Raw genomic sequence first — 20,110 nt, 5'->3', positions numbered from 1 at the left:
AATTGTGTGTTCTGGGACAAGAATATGCCACACTTTGGAGGAAACTGTCATACTTCTGGGTGGCACCCTGTACCCCATCCGTCATGTGATATCCCCCCCCCACTCTGAACAACAGAAGAGGTTCCAGGAGCCCACACTTGTCCCTACAGCAGCTCAGCCACCTGTCAGTGGAGAGCTTAGGGTGTGGTTCTGGATTTTGACAGCTGTCTGTAGACTCTGCTGGGTGCTGGCCTGACAGCATTGTACTTGGCATGGGAGGAGGCAGACCCGGTGGCCAAAAGTAAGTTAGGCCCCCTGATCCTGTTGGTCATGATGGGGTTGTTTAAGTATTGGTTAACCTCTGTGGGTAAGCTAGGAGTTGCCCTAGCAAAGTTAGAGGAGGTTAGCACCTCTCTACCCAAACTAAAAATGGAGGAAGAAAATGAACGAGCTGTAATGTAGTTTCAGTTTAAAATGGGTCCTGTTACTGTAGAGATGATTCAGCCTCCCAGAGGGAGTGACCTTGGCAGGCGGATGTAGGCAGAGTAGGCCCTGCAATTGCAATGGTTTCTTTACTTTCCCCCTCGCCTGACAGATGAGGGAAACTTTCCCAGGGTTTAGGTGAGTCTCCTGGGCTGTATGCTTGAGTGTGTGAGGGGGTTAAAAACCAGGGCTTTTTGCAATGTTACCACACTTTTTGCTCCCATTTTGACAACTAGATGCTGGTTTTCAGACTCTGATTGTGCCCTGGGCTCTGCTAACCAGATCCAGGGCCTGTGCTCTGATTAAAAGGATATGGTAATTACATATGATTATAATTGGTATTACAACCTACCTGTAAGCCCCTAGTATATGGTAGGGCATATAGGTTTAGAGGCCCAGCAGATTTAATGCACTTAACTGTGCCCTGCTGTGTTACCTTCTGTCATTTTTAAGGCAGCCCTGCTTGGCAGGCTGCTTTTAAAATTACATTATTTGCAAATTCGACTTCGGAATTAAAGGTACTTCCAAAGTCTTAAACCTTCTGGTGTATACATGATTGTCACCCCCTAAGGTCTACTCCAGGTGCCTCGGGGTAAGGTACCATGTAATAATAAGCAGGGACTTTTTAAAATATGTTTTATATGACCTGGTGTGGGAAAAACTGCTGATTTCGTTTGACCCCATTGTAGCACATTGGCTCCATAGTCTAACATGGGACTACTGTAATAACTATTGACTGGAGTGAGCTAAATTGGTAATTCAAAGACTTAAAAGAATAGTTATGATACATCTAACTACTTGCCAAGGTTAGATTTATTATAACTATTACAGAAAATAAGTTATAGAACTTGCTTTTCTGATGGGCCAACAACATTCAGCCAAAGTGGACTGCATAGAGGGAAAGGGTTGGAGGAGATCTGCATCTGCAGAGAAAAAGGCAGGATAGGGTGGAGTAGCCAAACTGGTCTTCAAAGCGGCGATGACAGTTAGGACAGGACACAGGCTCATCCCCACCTCCTGCACCCCCAGTCAGACAGGAGCCCCAGTAATTGAATTCGCAGAGGGGCTGGAAGGGGAGGGTAAGGGAAGGTTAGGGAATGTTTGCCACGCCAGTGGGTTGGCTAAGCCAGACCATAGCCTAATCTGCAGGCAAGAGTTTCTCTATTTTGGTTTTAGCCAAACATTGCTTTCTGGGTCAAAAATATGCCACACTCTGGAGGAAGCTGTCATATTTTTGGGTGGCACACTGTACTCCTTTGGTCAGGGGTGCCCCCTGCCTTTCATCCAAGAACACTGGATACATATGGGAGCACTGCCCAGCAACTCAGAACCCTGCCTGGAAGAAACAAGAAGAAGATGGACTGCCCTGCTGAACCCCTGACCAAGAGAACTGCACCTTGGAGGACAGCACCTGCTACACACTTTGGGGTTCAGCAAAAGAAGGACTCCCTGAAAGCAACAGGTTATAAGAGCTCCATCTGCATCATCTCCACAAAGAAGAACCCAGCTGCACAGCATTCAGTGGAGTTTTAAGGATTTGGCCAGGTGCTTGTTGTGCCAATTTCTCAAGGAGCAACTCAGAGATTCTGTAAATTTGGACTGACTTTCTGGACCCAAAAAAGACCCAAGAGAAACATCTGGAGCAAAAGGATTGCCCTGCTAGGCCCTTGGACTGCACAATAGAGGACTGCACTCATAAGGACTGCACCTGCTGCACTCACAAGGCTTCACAACAAAAGGACTTTGTCTGTCTTACAGGATAAGGATTGGGCTCCCTGGTCAGCAACAGGTGGAAAAGTGCTGGAAGGGCTACCTGCAATGTCAAACAATGAGGACAACTCAAGCTGATAAGCTTCACCTGGACTTTACTTGGATTGACCAGGCGCATTGTCAGAGTTGTAGTCCCAGACCCCAAGAGGCAAACCAGAGTTTCTGAACCCTTAGCTTGAGCTTTGGACCACTTTCCTGCATCAACACTCCTGGAAGTAAGTGTAAAAGTGCTATATTGTGGGTTGCCTGAACGCTTGACTTTTTCCTTGTCCAGCATGACCTTTTTTAAGCCTTTAAGTTTTATTTGCTTAGAAGCTAGTTTTACTTTCAATATTTAAAAAATCATATCTCTGGTTACCTCCATTGGATTTTCATCATTTTGGTGTCATTTTAATTATAAGAATATTCCCTGTTTTTATAAATTAGTGTTGTATTTCTAGTGTGGTTGTTTCTTACTTATGGAACATATTGGTGTTTTAAATGCTGTACATCTCCTAAGTTAAGCCTGCCTTCTTGCAGCCAGTTACAAATGGTTGAGCAAGGGAATAATTTATTGAGACCTTGACTGGGTCTTATATTGTGATTGTTACTATTGTGATAGGTACTAGTGGTAGGTACCTACCTACCCCTATTTATAAACCATCTTCCAACAGTGAACAAAAAGATTCTAAAAAACTCTTTTGAAAACTTGGTATAAATTCAAGCACCTATAGAAGTGTTGGGCCTCTGTGTATATTCATCTATTATGGTGTTGCTTTTTTATTTATTGTTTCACATTGAGCCCTTGTTATTTCTCACAACTTGCTACCATGCTCAAGATTACCTTTGTGTTCCATGTATTGACTTGATAAAACTTTTTCTGTTTTGCTTTTTAAAAACCTATCACTCTATCATATTGGAAACACAAAATAAATTATGCTTAACAGCCCAATCTCGCTATCTAGATAGGGCATTGTTTGGTTGCTGGAGAGGCACCATTCCACCAGTTACCATTTATAATTATGTTCACTATGGATCATTGTTTATGTTCCGGTCCCTTAAAGCCATTAATGTTAAAGATATAAAAACTTAAATTTTTTGCATAATTATCTTTAGGTTTTAGCTTTAGTTGATACATGTTTGTCATTTTTCTCAGCTTGTCCCAAGCAGTTTAAATGCATGGATGGATCATCATGCGTTCCTTTTAAAAATCAATGTGATGGATGGAAGGACTGTGCAGATGGCAGCGATGAGCGCGATTGTGGTAAGTCACACGGTCCCCTGTAATCACCGGCCATATCATAAAGCAATATCAACAGGTGGTCTCACCTTTTTGCAGGCGTCTGTTTGTATCAGCATGTTCCTTCCTTAATGACTCCTTAAATGTCCTTATAACCTTTCCATTTATTAGTACGTTTTTCAGCCACTCCCTCTTGCCCCTCCCATATTTACTTCAATGGGCACTGCAGCAAGCAAAGGGTCAGACCTAAGTCTGAAAGAGCACCATGCTGGTTATCTGCCTCTCACCAATACCGATGGACAGGAAGACATGGGGAACTTGTATGGCCAGAGAAGAGGTTTTAAATCACTCCACAGAAGATATCCATTTTTTCTGGCAATATACCGTGAAGGCTGTAGTGATGCCTCCAGTCTGACAGTATAATCTTGTAAGAGATCATTGTCACAATATAGTACAGGCTCACTCTTTTCTCTTTTCTACAAATCATTTGAGAAACATGAATGGGTTTATATTCTGTCTTTATTTTTCACAACAAAACGAATGTTTTCTTTTCTGGTACGGGTATATCTACAAAATATCATCTAAAACACCGCCACCTGTGTTGTTATGATCATATGTGTGACTGAAAATGTCCTTATATAAACTCCTTCTTTGTAGTAGAAATCGTTATTATGGATAATATTCTGTTGCCCTTGGATCTTGTTTATGCTCTTTAAAACTGCAAATAAACGAATACATACATAAAAATGGCAAAGACATCTTCTTGTGCAACAGGACTTTGGTTAAACATACCTTTAAGTGGACCTCAGTTTGTAAAGAGTTTAGTTATTGCTGCTACTCTGAACCGAGATGATCTTTTAATAATTTCACAGATAACCTACATACTTATTAACTTCATTCACATATGACAGCCTTCCTTGTCATCACAATTTACCATGTTCCATCAATCATGTCTCTTGAAGTGTTGCTCTGTCAACATAAGCTGTAGCGTGTGAACCAATTCTACACTTAGTGTGACATTTAAAGTTGTTCGTATCTGTCATCAAATTGTCTTTGTATTTTAGTAAGGCTTTGTGCAATGTAGTTATTTGTGTTGAAACCTAATATGATCAAATGTTAGGGTGTAACATAAACACATTTTACTTTTCCATATGTTCAGGTTGCAGCCCCGAGGAACTAAACTGTGGCAATGGGAAATGCAGGATGCAATCAAGGATTTGTAATGGAGGTGATTGCAAGGACAGCAGTGATGAAAGTGACTGCAGTAAGAAACTGACAAGACTTTTCAACTTACAAGGAACATGTAACAAAGTATGCCCTTGAAATGTAACAGTGACTACCCTTAATAAACTAAAACAACTGGGCATATTTCTCTCCATAACTACTGTTCATATCTCTATACTGCCTCCTTGTTCCTGTCTTTTCTAAGTCGTAAGACTATAAGACTCTCTGACCAACCCCAACCACTCCACCACAAAGTGGTTCACCCCATTACACATTAGAGTCTCCTCCTCTTTGTTGAGTACCGCAAGAAGCTGAAGACCTGGCTTTTGGAATAATCCTACACAAGGATAGGCATACACACCTGCTAAGCGCCAGGTACCCTTATGGGTGATAGTACACTTTACAAATAAACTTAACAAAACATAACACAAGACCTCCCAACACATCTTTACCTCACTACTTTTAGTTCTGCCTTTGGATTATGAAATAAAAAATACTTTAAAAAGCAGAAGTGTTTACAAGACAAAAACGGAAATCAAGATTAATCAAATCTAAAAAGAAGCTAGAAGACTTGACAGAGATGCTTAAAAATGTTGAATACTAAAACACATCAAAGCAATCCGTGTTTCAAAGTTGTTAAAATTCATGATGGGAGCCAATATTTAAAGATACACGGAAGATGCCACAGACGTAATAAACCCTGTACAGTAGGTGACTATAATGGCATAGAGGGAGTTTCAGTACACAAAGGCATGGATCAGTTATTCATTTTTAAAACACCAAAACAGCATTGCAGATTAGACACAGGAGAGCAATTGAACTAACTGGTTTTATCTCATGCAACAACACGTTCACAGAGAATGGGCATCAATGACATCTTTCTTTTGCTATCAAGTAAATCATCATAAAGGGAACCAGTTGATTCCTGTTTACAAACCAGAGAATACAAAACATAAGTTCTGGATTGTAAACTCAACAAATTGGCAAAGTATGCTAGCTGCTTCACTGCAAATGATATTTTTTTCTCAATACAAGTAGCATTTGTGAACAAATCAATAGAAATTTTAAACAAACCAAACAATTTTAACCATACAGTGCAATCAGGTATGAATTCGGTATATTTTCTATCTCCAGGTTTACATACATCAGTGACTAGTCACATGACGCTAAAAGAGAGGTCAGTAGTGCAGGGTACAAAGATAATTACAAACTTAGTGTTACCTTTCATGCAAGGACCCCTGATGAATTTGGCCGGTTTCGAGCTTGATAAGTTTGAGATCATTTGAGATTTTCCTACTAAAGGTTCAATGTAACTCAATCATAATGTCAAACCAACATCCCAGAGCATTCCACATTGTGTAAATTCATTACCTATACATCATGAAAAAGTGATATGCAGACACGTTTATCCCCAACAAGCCTCTACACCACCTGACTTCACATCCACAGGAGAACAGTCTTACTTCAATTTCCGCTAGCCTGAAGGTTTCCTTCTTCTACTAACCCCTGGTCAAGAGAGCATGCTATATTTGTTGAGGATTACAGTCCATTCATAGACATCCTCCCTTTCTTTCTCACTAGAAACCTAAGCACTGACATCTGTGCCTAGATGTCTGATAACATCCCTCTGGGCTCTTTTCTTCTGTCTACTCAGTATTGTCTTTCACCCACTAATCAGTCTTTGAGAACCCTCCCTCCTGGCAGAAAAAGAACTCAGAGGACGAATACATTTGATTCAGAGACCTGTGTTTAACTTCAAAGCAACAGGTATAAATCCTGGCTGATCCACTTTTTAACAAGGTTGAGGATGCTCAAATGAGATGGCTTATAGAGACTGGTTGCAATATGGTAGTTTGAGACTCGCGTATTAGAGCACTCTCAAAGAACACAGATGTTATTATCTGGCATTTATGCTCCCTTTCACTAACTCTGCCTTACAACCTCCTACTCCCCACATTTCCACTACTATGGCACCTTATTCTCATCATTGTATATCATCATTTTCAGGTGACGAAAAGAAGCAGTCAAAAAAAAGGTTATGTGTAGTTGGTAAGCGGAGTTTCTATTTTATTTATTGGTTGGTAATGGACTGTTATGTGTAGTATGTAAGAGGAGTCTCTTTTGTTTGTTGATTGCAATGAATATTGATGATATAGCTGTGATTTAAAATGTTGTGAGAAGTCATTTAAAACCATCATAAATAAAGTTATAGCTTTGTTTCTTTCTTGCAATGTACAATGAAAAGTTGATTGTTTTTTGGTTGATTGTCGACGCTGTTTGAGCTGTCTCGCTTTCACATTGGCACTGCTTATTAAGGCCCATTCTCCATTTCTTTCCTCCACTCTTAATAATGGATCTTATTCTGTCTCCTGAGCTTTTCAGGATCTTGATATTTCACATAAGAATTCAGTAGGATTCTAGGTTTTCAATGACCCATGCTTCTGCATTTTCTGGCCTTCATCAAGCATTGAGCACTTATTTACAGAAAACGTATATTCATTATAGTTCTCTATCAAGGGCATTGAGGTCAACACTTGAAAAATTGCAAAATGAAAAGAGTTTCACAATAGATCTAGCCGATTATTTAATTGTTATGTTCGGCCTGTTTCTTGATACAGATTAAAAACAGGAAACACAGCAATTTAACAGGTGGGAAAAGGTTATATCCAATTCAGAACAACAGCATTATGTTAAATAAATCAACTAATCCAATCTGTACAAAGGAGGTAAAGAGACTTCAGGAACCAGCTAGGTGTGTGCCCTGAATATCGAAGCTAGAATATCCAGGGAGACAAATATCGATGGCAAAATGTTTAATCCAAAATATGGAAAGGTAAATAAGTATAGATTGTCTATACCTACTTGTACCTTGATGATAGTTTGGTCTTCAATTTTTTGTCCCCTATAGTCTTCTAAATATTTATATTCTTTGCCTCGATATTCAGTAATACAATCAACCAGATATGTCATTTATGCTCTGTGTGAACTATGACAGAGGGGCTGATTTATATATTGGAGAACGGAGTAATGAATGTTGCCATGGCAGAGTATTTCATTCCCACCATGGTAAAGGTACTCCATGTGCTGTATTTAGAGATTTCCACTGCCCATGTGTACATCATTCGCATTTTCAGGTACTGATGTCACAGCGGTTTCTGGAAATGCATTGTAAGTTTGACGGAATTCTTTTTTATTTTCAAAAGAAAATCCAAAATTGGCATTATATTTTTGAAAATGACCCTTTCACCATGGGAGCATTCTCCCATGGTGTGGGGATCATTTTGAAGTTTTAACTGCCCCTTATCTCGAGGTTTTTTATTGGCAGTGATGGGCAGTGAAAACTGGCCACGTGTCCACCCACAATAATGCGGGTAGGCGGACACATGGCTAAACCTTCTACAGCACTTGCTATGTTGGACTGTTGGAGGTGTGTGTAAGTGGTAGAGATGGAGTAGTCACTGCTGTCTACACAGTGAAGGCGCACCAGACTCCCGACAGGTTGGCGTGAAGGGTACTCCTTTGCCGTTGCAATGGAGAACAATTTCCGCAAACATATAAATCAGCCCCTGAGTCATATTCAAATGTATCTGAATGATTAAAAATGAGGAAATACTCTAATTTGCACATCGCATTTTTAGGCCCTCATGTAGACCTGAAAAGGGGCACTTTGCCTGCCAGGGTCTATTGCCAATTACAGCTTTGCTATTCTCTAGTCTTGGCCACTAACAGTAAAAGTTCTCAATTAAATGGGCTGTTGAGCTATGATGAAAGAATTGAACTGCATAGTAGTGGGGTAGGTGGACCCTAAGAGCTACATTCACAAAGTGCATCTGCATTCGTGGCTGACGTCTGTCCTGCAGTTACCCATTGTAGGCTCTCGTTATGATTGTGGGCCACCCCGCCAGGACTGCGGGGCTAACGCCATGAATGCTGAGGCACTTTGTGAATCGGCCCCTAAATGAGGTAATAGAGCATGGCTGTTCACCAATTCATAACTCATTACTCTTAAAATGCCAGGTTGGGCACCGAACCCATTATTTTCCTCCGGCGGAATCACTGTTGTCTTCAGGCCAAGCCTGGCTGATTTCTACTTTAATAGATTTTAGTTTTATAAGCAATACGTGGATAGTTCCTTTTATGTAGTTGCGTTGGAGTACTAAGAATTCCAAAGGCGCTTCAGAGGAGTTTGGCAGGAAGACCCATTGTACCCCAGCCTTATTATTATGTTATGGTACTCTTTGGCAGAGTATAGGTTTGAAATTATTCAAGCGCCGGCATTTTCTCTTAATCTGGGAATGCCATTATTTGTGTTACTTCTCCAGTCCTCGGAATCGTTTGTTGCTTAATGGAGTCCACCTTTTGACCTAACCACGCCTGCTTGCCGTAACGGCACAGGTCGATAAAAGGATCAAGTGAGGGAAGGAAGGGAAAGGGACAGCGAGGAGGGAGATCTGAAACAACAAATAAACAATGATCACTTCTCCGCATATATCATTTGCTTTCTATCTATATCTACTAGAACTCTATCACCATATACCTGAAACGGTTAAATAATAAAGCTTGTATAAATTCACAATATGACTGCTGAGTTCCCTGGTTGGGCTGGAGAGCATTTGGCGAACCTGCAGAGAGAAGACAAGAACAATAGTGAGACCCTAATGCTAGCTATGGCCCAATAAGCAATACTACTCTGCGTTCAATCTCATACCTAGCTTCAGGATCTAAATCGCCGGATAATCTCCAATACTCAGTAAGGCTCAATAGTCTAATGAAGGAGAACTGAGTTTAAACCAAATTAAGCAGGAAGAAGTTCCTCAAGAATTGAGTTAAAGGCACTCACACTAAATTGTACCTTAAATGTAGTTCCAAATAAGAAGTTTTCGTGAAGAAAGAAAAATACTCCGAGAAGAGAGTAAATACCAGCCGGTATACTGCAGAAAACTTGATTCCTCTAAATCGTCCTCCGCATGAACTCGTATCTTCAAGTTCGCCAACGGAGGACACAGTACATCAAGGCGGCCGAAAATGCCGTCCGAATAATCAAAAACAATCCGTCCTCCGCATGAGCTCTGTCTCGGCTCTCCAACGGAGGACAATGCCACAACCCGGAATAAAAGGAGAAACGTCCTCCGCATGAGCTCACGAACAGTAGCTCGCCAACGGAGTACCGGAATACTCCCAAAACAGAGAATGGAGCCAAAAACAAAATCGTCCTCCGCACGAGCGCATAGGCGGCTCACCAACCGAGGACCAGAAGCAAATGTGGACGATTACTTCAGCAAAGCGCAGCCGCGCTCACAGCTTGAAAACTGAGATCAGTTTGCACGTCGTAGAAAACACTCGCAGGGACAGCCAGCCGGCTTACAGAATTTCCGACACACTTTCTGGTCAGTCATGTGACTAAATAGGCATTTCGATTTTCAGCAAAGCACACGGCCTTTTGGGAGATGTAGTCCAGATGCCTTGCTGATGATTTCCCCTAACCAGTTGCGCACTACAGGATTGTGACAATTTTGTACTTATAACCAGTTTTTTTACTGGAAATGTTTTCTAAGACTAAATTCATCATACTGTCATCATGATTGCTTCTTCCCACTCAGTCAGAACAATTTAATTAATTTGGAACAAAATAAAGTACAGTAACCAGCAATTTTGGTGTAAGCAAATTTGTCATAGGAATACCTTCAGTATCACAATAAGCTAACATTCACCTGATGTATGCCCGATTGGAGGGTGAGAACTAGTCTGGCTGCTGCACTTTGGACGGTCTGCAGTTTTCTTGTGAGCTGGTTGGTAATCCCTGCCTACAGGGTGTTTCCATAGTTTAGTCTACTGGTGAAGTGGGTTTGCATGATTGTTTTCTTGGTGTTGTCTGGTAGTCACTGAAAGATTTTCTTCGGCTTTCTTAGTGTGTAGAAGCAGGCCAGGACCACTATGTTGACTTGGGCGTTCATTCCCAGTTTGTTCTCCATGATGATTTTGAGGTTCTCGCTTGCAGGTAGTGGTTGGTCCAAAGTCTGTGGGCCACCAGGTAAAGTCCCATGGCGAGGCGTTCTTCCCAAAGTCTAGTCAGAGGCAATTTGAGGCAACTTGATTTAATCCAGGGGGCCACTTCTCTCATGCATGTGGTGAACATGTTACTAGTGTTGGGTGTTTTGTCCAAGAAGAACAGAATCTGTTGTGTGTTGTCGGCGTATGTGAGGATGTTTAACTTGTGAGCACTTGTGACATCAGCCAGCGGGGTTGTGTAGGTATTGAAGAGCATTGGGCTGATTAGGGAGCCTTGCAGGACTCTGCAAATAATATCTCAGGGCTTCAGAGACATAGTGGGGCATGTTGACTGTTTGGGTACTTCCGGTGAGGAAGAGCAGATCCATTCAAGGGTGTGTCCTTGGATGCCTACTTCATGGATTAGGATGGGGTGGGAGATGGTGATTAAATCTGCTGATAGGTCTAGAAGGATGAGGGCTGCGTTTTTCCCCTGTTGAGGATCATCTAGATGTCATCCGCTGTTGCTATAATGGCGGTTTCTGTGCTTTGGTTGAGCCTGAATCCTGATTTTGTTGTGTTAAAAAGCTGGTGTTTGGTGAGGTGGTTAAAGAGGCACTTCTTATTGGCTTTTTTCCAGGACTTTTGCTGGATGGAGAAGGAGGGATATAAGTCAGTATTTGATGAGTTTGGTCAGGTTAGCTGAGGGTTTTGCTAGGATGGAAGACAGCTTTGTGTTTCCATGATTTTGGGAAAGCAGCTGTGCAGATGGAGATGTTGAGGATAGGGGTAAGGGCCTCTATGATAGGTAGTGCTTCTTCGTTGAACGTGTGGTGAAGACAGTTGTTTGTCAGGGCCCCATAGTGATTGGTCTTTATAATAGGTGTGGTTTCCTGTGTTCTAATGGTGTCCAATATAGTGACTGTGTTGACTTCCTTCGTCACTGGGAGACTTCTGGAGAGAGGAAGGTGGTCCAGTCGAAGGGAAAATTGCTGTATATGGTTGTAAGTTTGCAGCAAACGAAGTTTGAGAGGTTGTTGCACAGTTCTTGTTATGGTTGATTTCTTTGCTGCTGTGGGAGCTGGCGTTTAGTTTTACATGAGCATTCCTCATGGTTTCTCGGATGGGCTTGTGGTATCTCCTCTGGGCAGCTTTGAAGGTGTGTTTTTTCCACTTCCCCTTTGCTGACTTTCCATTTCCATTTCCATTCCAGTCATGTTTGCAGTGTCACTTGGTCATTTTGAGGTCATCTGTGTACCTGCTGGTTTGTGTTTTGGTTTTTCCTGTGTTGGTTCATTTTATGGAAGCCAAAGTGTTGCTGCCATTGGTGAGCCACTTGTTGAAGTTCTTGATGTTGCCAAGATGTCTGTGTGCTCTGGTTTTTACTTATGTAGGGATGTGGTCCTGTCTGCCTCTGTTAGGTGGTTTGAATGTCAATGTTCTGGGCCCACATGGGTTTTTTTCTGGGTTGATGGAAGTCAACAGTAAAACTGACTATGGCATCCTCTGTCCAGGTGACAGGTCTTGTGCTGTTGATTGTGATGTTGTTGAAAGGTGTGAAGATAGGGTCTACGATGCATCCAGTGGTGTGGTGGGCTCCTTGATGCCTTGGGTGGTATAAAGAGACAAAATGAGTGAGATAGAGGGAGAAAGAGATGAGGTGGATGCTTTGAGGCGTTGTAGTCGGGTCCACAAGGATCTTGCCTGGTCGGAGAACCTGTCGCAGTTAAGTCTAGAGGGGGCTGTGCCTATAGCTTAATGGACAGTCTACACTGCAGCAACCATTCAGTAGGTCTGGAAGGGAGGAGGAGCACAGGGTTGATGGGAGGAGGAGTGTGATGGTGGTGAAGGAGAGAAGCATGAAAGGGGAAGAGGAAGGGAGCGCAGAGAGTGTGGAAAGGAGTGCAGAGAAGCTGGAGAGATTACAAATGTCAGAAAACAAGCATTAGAATTGGCAGAAAGATGAATAAGGAGCAAGAGAAATGGCACTTATTATGAGAGAGAGTGGAAGAAATGGCACAAAGAGGCAAAAAGAGACCAAGAAACAGCACAGAAAAGTCACAGAGAAAGTGTGAAAAGAGAGAAAGAAACGGCACAAAGAGACACAAAGAGTGAAAGAAACACCAAAGAAAAGTCCACAGAGAGTAAGAAACGAGTGAAAGAAATTACACTAAGAGTCAAAAAGAGTGAGAGAAAAAGGACAGAAAAGTTACAGAAAGAATGAGAAAAATAGCACAAAGAGGCAAAGAGAGTGAGAGAAATGGCACAGAACAGTCAAACACAGAGTAAGAAAAGAATGATAGAAATGGCAAAAAAAGACAAAATGGCACAGAAATGGCACAGAAAAGTAACAGTAAGCGTGAGAAAACAGGCACAAAGAGTGAGAAAAAAGGCACAAAGAGAGAGCAAAGAAAAGCACAAAAACTTGCAATAACAACAAGAGAAAAGGCTGAAAGAGTGTGAGAAGTGAGACTGAGGCAAGAGAGAGAGAGAGCTACAAAGAGACAGGGGAGGCATAAGCCTCGAAGTGCTGGAGGTGGGTTACCAAAGGGCCTTGACTGGTCAGAGGACTTGATGCAGGTAAGTCCAGGGGGGCTGGGACTATAGTGCTTCTTGTATTGGGACACCATTCACCAATGTAACCAAAGAATCACTCCTACAACTGGAAAGAAGAGACCTTCCAACATCTCCGTTAAAAATATACCAAGAAACCCATAATTGCACTTCTCAAGTAGAGGTAATCATTCCTTCCGGAAATAGATGAATCAACCACTGCTGTAGGAGTTATTTTACTACACATCAAGAAAAGGATAATAAACAATATCCATTTGCTTTATAATCATGATTCTGGAAAACATAATTACTAGCCCGTACACCCTTGGTCCCCACATTTGATTAAAAACGTTTATTTTTATTGAAATATCAATAATTACTTACAGTGTGTTTAGAAAAAACAAAGTTACACATTTCATCATATCTCCTGTGTTACATTCAGCAGCCCCTATGCTGACCTTTTCGTAACAACAGCTACAGAATGCATGTGTTACCCATGAAAGTCATCACCGATAGAGGATCACAATTCATATTGATGTTCTTTCAGTTTGAATCTACTCTTTCTACAGTCTAGCCCCAATAGATGGACACATGGAAAGACTGCACCCTACACTTCCATAGAATCCTAAGAGGTGATGCATTTGACCAATGCAATACTTGACAGGATTCCCCAGGTGCACCGGAATTCGCATGTAATAACACAATCCACATGTAGTTAGGAAACACTCCATTCTTCTGTTCCTATGTGTATCTTCCACATGATATGCCTAGACAAATACAAAAGAGTGCCAGACTTGCTGCTTCTGACCAATTCCTTAACCCCTTCAGCGCTAATGACAAGGGTAACTCGTCATGGAGTTTCCATTGATTTCAATGGAAAGTCAATGGGCATGATCGGCATGCCTTAGCATCCAAGTGGTTAAGAAACAGAAATTCCAACAACGATGGGAATAGAATAAGCTTTGTGCAATATATATTACTCTATTCTGTATTGTACATGTAATCAACCCAGTTGCCATGAAATTCACCTCACCTCCAAGTTGGTTCTTTCATGTTTCTTTGCTAAACAGTCTTATTGGATACACCTGATCTTTCAACCAATCCAGCTTCGGTTATCTGTCATGGGCAAGGGGAACTTAAATGCCATAAATTATGTGATTCATAGAGATAGAGGGACAAGCTGGAGTAACTTATCAATTGAAAAACTACGGCTTGAGAAAGGTTAATGCCTTTCATCTGCTTGTTCTCTTTTATTGTTATTTTCCTCTGAAGTTTAGGAATCGCCAACATCACTTTCTCAAAGGAAGGGAAGCTGTCAGGTTTAAGGGTTGTGGCTACCACCAAAGCAGATGCCCACTTCTGGATATTGTACAAGGTTCCAGATGTACTCTAATGTTCGCGATACACAACATCAAAATCAGTGTGTTCAATAGGGGCACATAGCCCACCCCGATAATTGTTCCATTTTCCCCAAAGTTTGGTCCATTTCTTTAGACATCCACTGCCCACAGAAACTACTCTCTCTGTGAGCATGCACTACTCCATGTCTTTCATACAATTATTTGGCTGCTGTGTCAAGTCGGCCCTCCATAACGCCGGAATATTGTGTTTATCCACCATAAATCCCAGCGTCATCCATAGTTGGTTCATTCAGGAAAGGTCAGTCTCATCCCAAATATTCAATAATCACCACTTCGCAGTAGTCCCACGACACAATGCAGTAGATGTTCTTCCCATCTTTACCATAGTAGTGCATGCATAGTAACATCTATGTAATATTTTTATTTGGACCAATCAAAATCTAGATCTAATAGCTGCCTCATGGGGGGGCGCCAATGCCTCTGGCCACTCGTCATTCTCTACACCCTCAGGGTCCTGCTGCAATATTCCTGCAGCCGAGTCAGGTTATCCAGAGAGATATTGATAACTTTACGGTAGGTAAGGGACATTGCTTGCCTGGGCATGTTATTACTCAACAATCTGTCCTCCAGTGGGGATGATTAAGGGTGCTCCTCCCCCTTTGACAGCACTGTCTGTAGGGCTTGCCGGATTTGCAAATAGCAATACGTTTAAGTTGGTGACAATTGTATTCATTCTGCTGGGCTGCAAACTGGATCGCTCCACCCCATGTTCACAGATCTGCCACTTCGGAAAAGCTGGGTAGATTCCACTTATCACAGCCCCTTGGAGTCCCCAGTGTGCCTCGTTGTGCTGTGTCCAATAGGGGGTGGCCTGTGTAATCCTACCTCCCTAGCCCAAGGTATGATGCGTGTAGTGCCAGATGATGAGTGTGAGTGCATTTTTGGTTCGGGAAGGACCAGGTGTAGCGATTGCTGGGTCCTGGGGGCGGGGTACAGGTCAACTTGGAAAGCCTCGTCGCTGGAGTGTGCCTGGGAGTATATGTAGGACAGGCCGAACGAACTACAAGAACCAGCATGCCAAGGGACAAGTCAGCGGAGTCACGGGACCTAGCACACTTAAGCACCTCCCTTCCTCCAGAAAGGTGCTTGTCAATCGATCCGGAAGCCGTGGGAAGGGCGGATGGTGTTCCCCGCCAGATTTCAGCTAGAAGCCTGAAGACTGCAGATAAGCTGAAGCCGTCTTTCAACCTGCTGCCTGCATTACTGATAAGTACTTAGGCGAACGGAGGCGGGCCCGCCTCCGTTACAAACCCTGTGTTCGTGTGGTACCATAGTCAGTTAGGGAATCGTTTGGTACCGTGCGCCTGATTGTGTCTGGACCCTGGTTGTACCCTGAAGACTCCGAGAGGGAAACTCGTCTGCCGCAAAGACGGGGTTTTGCCTCCTTTCAGCCCGCTACTCCCCAGAGAGGCATTCTGGGAAACGTAGTTCTTGTGACGTCCCGAGCGGGAATCATCGAAACGAGAGACAGAGACTCTTTCCTTTTTTGTGTTGAGCACCCTTACATTTCCATGGAGAAAGGCCGTGTTCGGCTTGTGCATTAACAGCCGTCACGGTCTATGTACTCTTACCGCTACAGGCAACGGTTCGGAACCCCAGAGCTAAGGAACAGTCTGCCGTTCTCCGGACTCATTCATACCTGAGTAGTCAGAGGACTCTCTGTCCCGCAGATGTTCCGTTGTTTGTTCTTTCTAATCGGCCTGGGTGGTGTGTGATTCTGGTAAGTTTCAGAAACCGAGGGGGGTTAGCAGTATTCACAGACACAGAGGAAGTGGTGATAACATTGTTCCTTTACTCTCCCTGGAACAGGTGGAGTGCCCTTGTCTATCCTCTGCCGCCACTTGACCAGACCCAGAGGGATCCTCAAGATTCACCACTACCTATTTTTTATTTTATCCACTTACCCTTTCCCTGCTGGGTATGTGTTCACACAGTGAGTGATCCTTCGCTGTGGGATTCGTAGCTGGTAGGGACTGGGGTACTTAGCATCAGACATCGTTTCTGCCGGACATCCTGAGCAAAGGTTAGTGGCGAATATATGCTTGCGCTGCTGCCAATCCCCGACACCAGGTAAGCAAACCCTATAGATAGCCTTGAGATAGCCCCCAGGTTGCATGGCTTTTCCATCGGGAGATTAACCCAGTCATTGATGACAATGAGCTGCACTGTCCAATAGTACTTTTGTATATCAGACAGGGCTATTCCGCCATTGTACCAGCCTCACTTCAATTATTGGTGGCTATACACGCAGGGCCGCCATCCTAGAGCAATGCACAGGTTGTACTCTCGATCTCCTGCAATTAGGACGTCGAGACTGGGTGGGGTGTATTTTGAAGTGCATAGAGAAAGCGGGTTACTGCCATCATTTTAAACAGAGGAGCCAAACCAAGAAGCGACAGGGGCAAAGCTCTCCAATGTTGGATGTCTCTTCGCAGGCAGGCCAGTGGGGGCACCGGGTGGCGGGCGTAAGAAGCATCTCGTTCTACAGTAACATAGATCCCCGGGTAATGAAACCCCTCATTGACAATGTGGCCCACTCTTTATTCTTGCTCTGGCGAGGCAGAGGCTTAGGATATTCCTGATGGCAATGGTGTTAGCCGAAATGATCTTTCCTTGTGAGCAATATTTATTGTCAGTCTCAAACTGAACAGAATGTTGTGTTTTCAAGTAAGAGCAAAAGGAACAAATGATGGATGGAATAATGAACAATGCAAACATTCACCCCCAGTCACAAAGATCTGTGTTTAATCCATTGTTCTTTTGCTCACCACGCCACTCCAGTTTGGACCCAGCCAAAAGCAAATCAGTCTTGACCCTGTTCCTCATGGGAACAGTCCAGCCCTAACTGTCAAGCCAGGTCCTCCCTGAACCGGAAACAAGCAATTTGGGACCAGCTTCGGGGCATCAGCCCTCAGCAGTCAGGATAGCTTGAATCCAGTGGCAAAGTTTGTTGAAAGGTTTGGGCAAGTTCCTGGTAGAAAATTAAAAAAAATGGAAGTCACATTTGCTTAAAGAATTTTTTAACAGCCAAGGAGAATGCACTGATTTAGATTTGTATTAACATATTATAAATATTTTGTCAAATATGTACAAAGAAATTATTTGCTACTTTAGGAGCACCGCCCGGGAAAAAATATTTGATGATTTAACACTTGTACAACCTTTTCAGTCATTTAATATTCAATATAATTTTAATGACCAAAATTTAAATTCCTGTCAAATAGATTAAAGATCTTGGTCTGCTGATATATTTATGTATGTATTTATGCTGGAATGGTCCTGTACATATTTCAGGTTTATTTGTTTTTATATCTGGCAGTTTTATTTGAAATTTTATTTTAATACCTAGGTTGGGACATTAAAGTTTTGTGTTATTTTGCTTTCTCTTATCAAGTTTGAACTTTGGAATTTTCCTTAATGTTTTTTTTTTCAGACTGTGGACGAAGCCAAGTGAAAAAAAACAGAATAGTCGGAGGCGAAGATGCAAAATCTGGAAAATGGCCTTGGCAAGCGAGCTTACAAATAGGAATGCATGGGCATGTGTGTGGAGCATCAATTATTGCAAAGAAATGGATAATTTCTGCTGCGCACTGTTTCCAGGACACTGACCTCATCAGGTATGTAATATGGCAATAACAACAAAGGAAGCATATTATTTTTCAAAATTATGCTTTTTAAGGGATGCTATTAGGAACCAGTGAAATTTAAATTACAATGGCAATATTTCCGACAGTTCCCATTATAATTATTACTTAAAATGCCTGAGAATACACCATTATGCACTACACCATAATTATTTTGTATTGCCAATGTTTATTGTATAAGAATGACTTTGCAAATAAATGCATAAAGTCCATATTATTTCAGTTTATGGGCTCAAGTCTGTTTAATTGCTTTATCAGCATGCGAATACGACGATTGGGACAAACTCTTCTTCTAATCTAATATTAAGGCCCTGTCCTGCCGATTAGGGCCAAACCCCTTTCTGCTCTATCCTATTTACAAGGGTGGCGTAAATAGGAGGCAGCGCCAAAATTAAGAACAGGGTAAACCTGGTCTTCAAACAGGCAAAATGAGGAGAAATGCTTTATTTTGCCTCGTTTTTGCTGTTTCCATGTGTTCCGCCTTGGTCAACACACATAGAAACAGCAAATTGCCTATGATTGTTTATGTGCAGGAAGGTCCTCCTTCCTGCACATAAACAATCATTAAAAAAAATGCAGTTTTGCAACTTCTATGTGTGCTGCATTAAGCAGCACACATAGAAGTTACAAAACAGCATTTAAAGATTGCTTATGTGCAGGAAGGGGGACCTTCCTACACATAAACAATCTTCCCCTCAACACAGGCACCCTTGCAGCATGGTGCAAGAGTGCCTGCGTTGGCACTAGGCAGCTGAACTCAGCGCCAGCGCTAGGGGAATACGGCACATCTCTGTGTTTTTTGAATGGAGAAGCGTGGTAATAGCAATGTTTGCTTAATGCCACGCTTCTCCATTTTGCTGTAAATATGCCCCTTATTGTGGGAGCACTGGTAGAAAACGAATTAACTGAAAGTGAGTGGCTGTTGTTTCTGTCACATGCAATTTTGCACATTATCGTTAGTAGAAATGCAGCCTCGCCCAAAAAATGTATTTACGTATTTATTTATTTATTCATTTAGTGTTTCACAGAGCGCGTCGTGACCCGTTAGGGTATCAGAGCACTTTACAGGGACAACACATTGTGTACAAGAATGAAATAGTCAAAGAAAAAAACCATAGGTAGGGGTAGAAGGAAGTGAAACAATTGGGGAATAACAGGATGTATACAATGTTCAGATCATAATACAGAGAAATCCAGCAATTGTATTTGTGGAAGTACAAGGTCAGTACAAGATGGATAGCAGCCAGTCAGTCCAAACTCTAGTGGCAACAAAAATAGGCAAAGCCGCTGAGCGGTGTATATGCAATGCATGATTTATGGGAGAAACTTGCCCATTAGGAAGGTTTTGTCTTCCTTTTTAAATATTGAAACATAAGGGAATTATTCTGATGAAAGACGGAGGCGAGTACCAGATTCTTGGTGTGGCCGCAGAGAAAGCACAATTGTACGTTTTTTCCTATCGGAAGTGGGGTTGCTGGAGCACAAAGTTTCTGGCAGATCGGGAGTTTCTGGCTCCTCCAGAAACCATGATTTCCTGGGCAAGATATGCAGGGGATTTCGGTGTAGCACTTTGTGGGTGATACATGCCAGTTTGAGTTGGATTCTGACTTCAAGAGGAAGCCAGTTCAGCACCTGCAGATGCGTTGAGATGTGATCAAATTTGTTTGAGCTTGTTAAGAGTCTGGCAGCGGCGAAGAGGCAAGCTTTTAGGGGGGGCGTGAGGATCTTGGGCAGGCCTGAAAGGGTTGAGCATCCATATTTGATTCTGGAGATAACTAATGCCTGGACTGCCAGTTTTAGGTCCGAGGTATCAAGGAAAGGTTTTAGTT

General features: G+C 42.4%; 1 protein-coding gene across 1 annotated transcript in view; it reads left to right on the top strand.

Moving 5' to 3' along the window:
* LOC144771975 (suppressor of tumorigenicity 14 protein homolog) overlaps nt 1-20,110 on the top strand; it is a 385,346-nt gene that overhangs the window by 299,310 nt on the left and 65,926 nt on the right. Inside the window, 4 exon segments of the mRNA XM_078656195.1 lie at nt 3,368-3,475; nt 4,611-4,715; nt 6,683-6,724; nt 18,071-18,254. Of these exon segments, the coding sequence (XP_078512321.1) occupies nt 3,368-3,475; nt 4,611-4,715; nt 6,683-6,724; nt 18,071-18,254 (439 nt within the window).

This window comes from Lissotriton helveticus, chromosome 8 (genome assembly GCF_964261635.1).
Source record: "Lissotriton helveticus chromosome 8, aLisHel1.1, whole genome shotgun sequence".
Taxonomy (NCBI): Eukaryota; Metazoa; Chordata; class Amphibia; order Caudata; family Salamandridae; genus Lissotriton; species Lissotriton helveticus.
The sequence above is the reverse complement of the archived record's forward strand: the minus strand, read 5'-3'. Positions and strand labels throughout refer to the sequence as shown.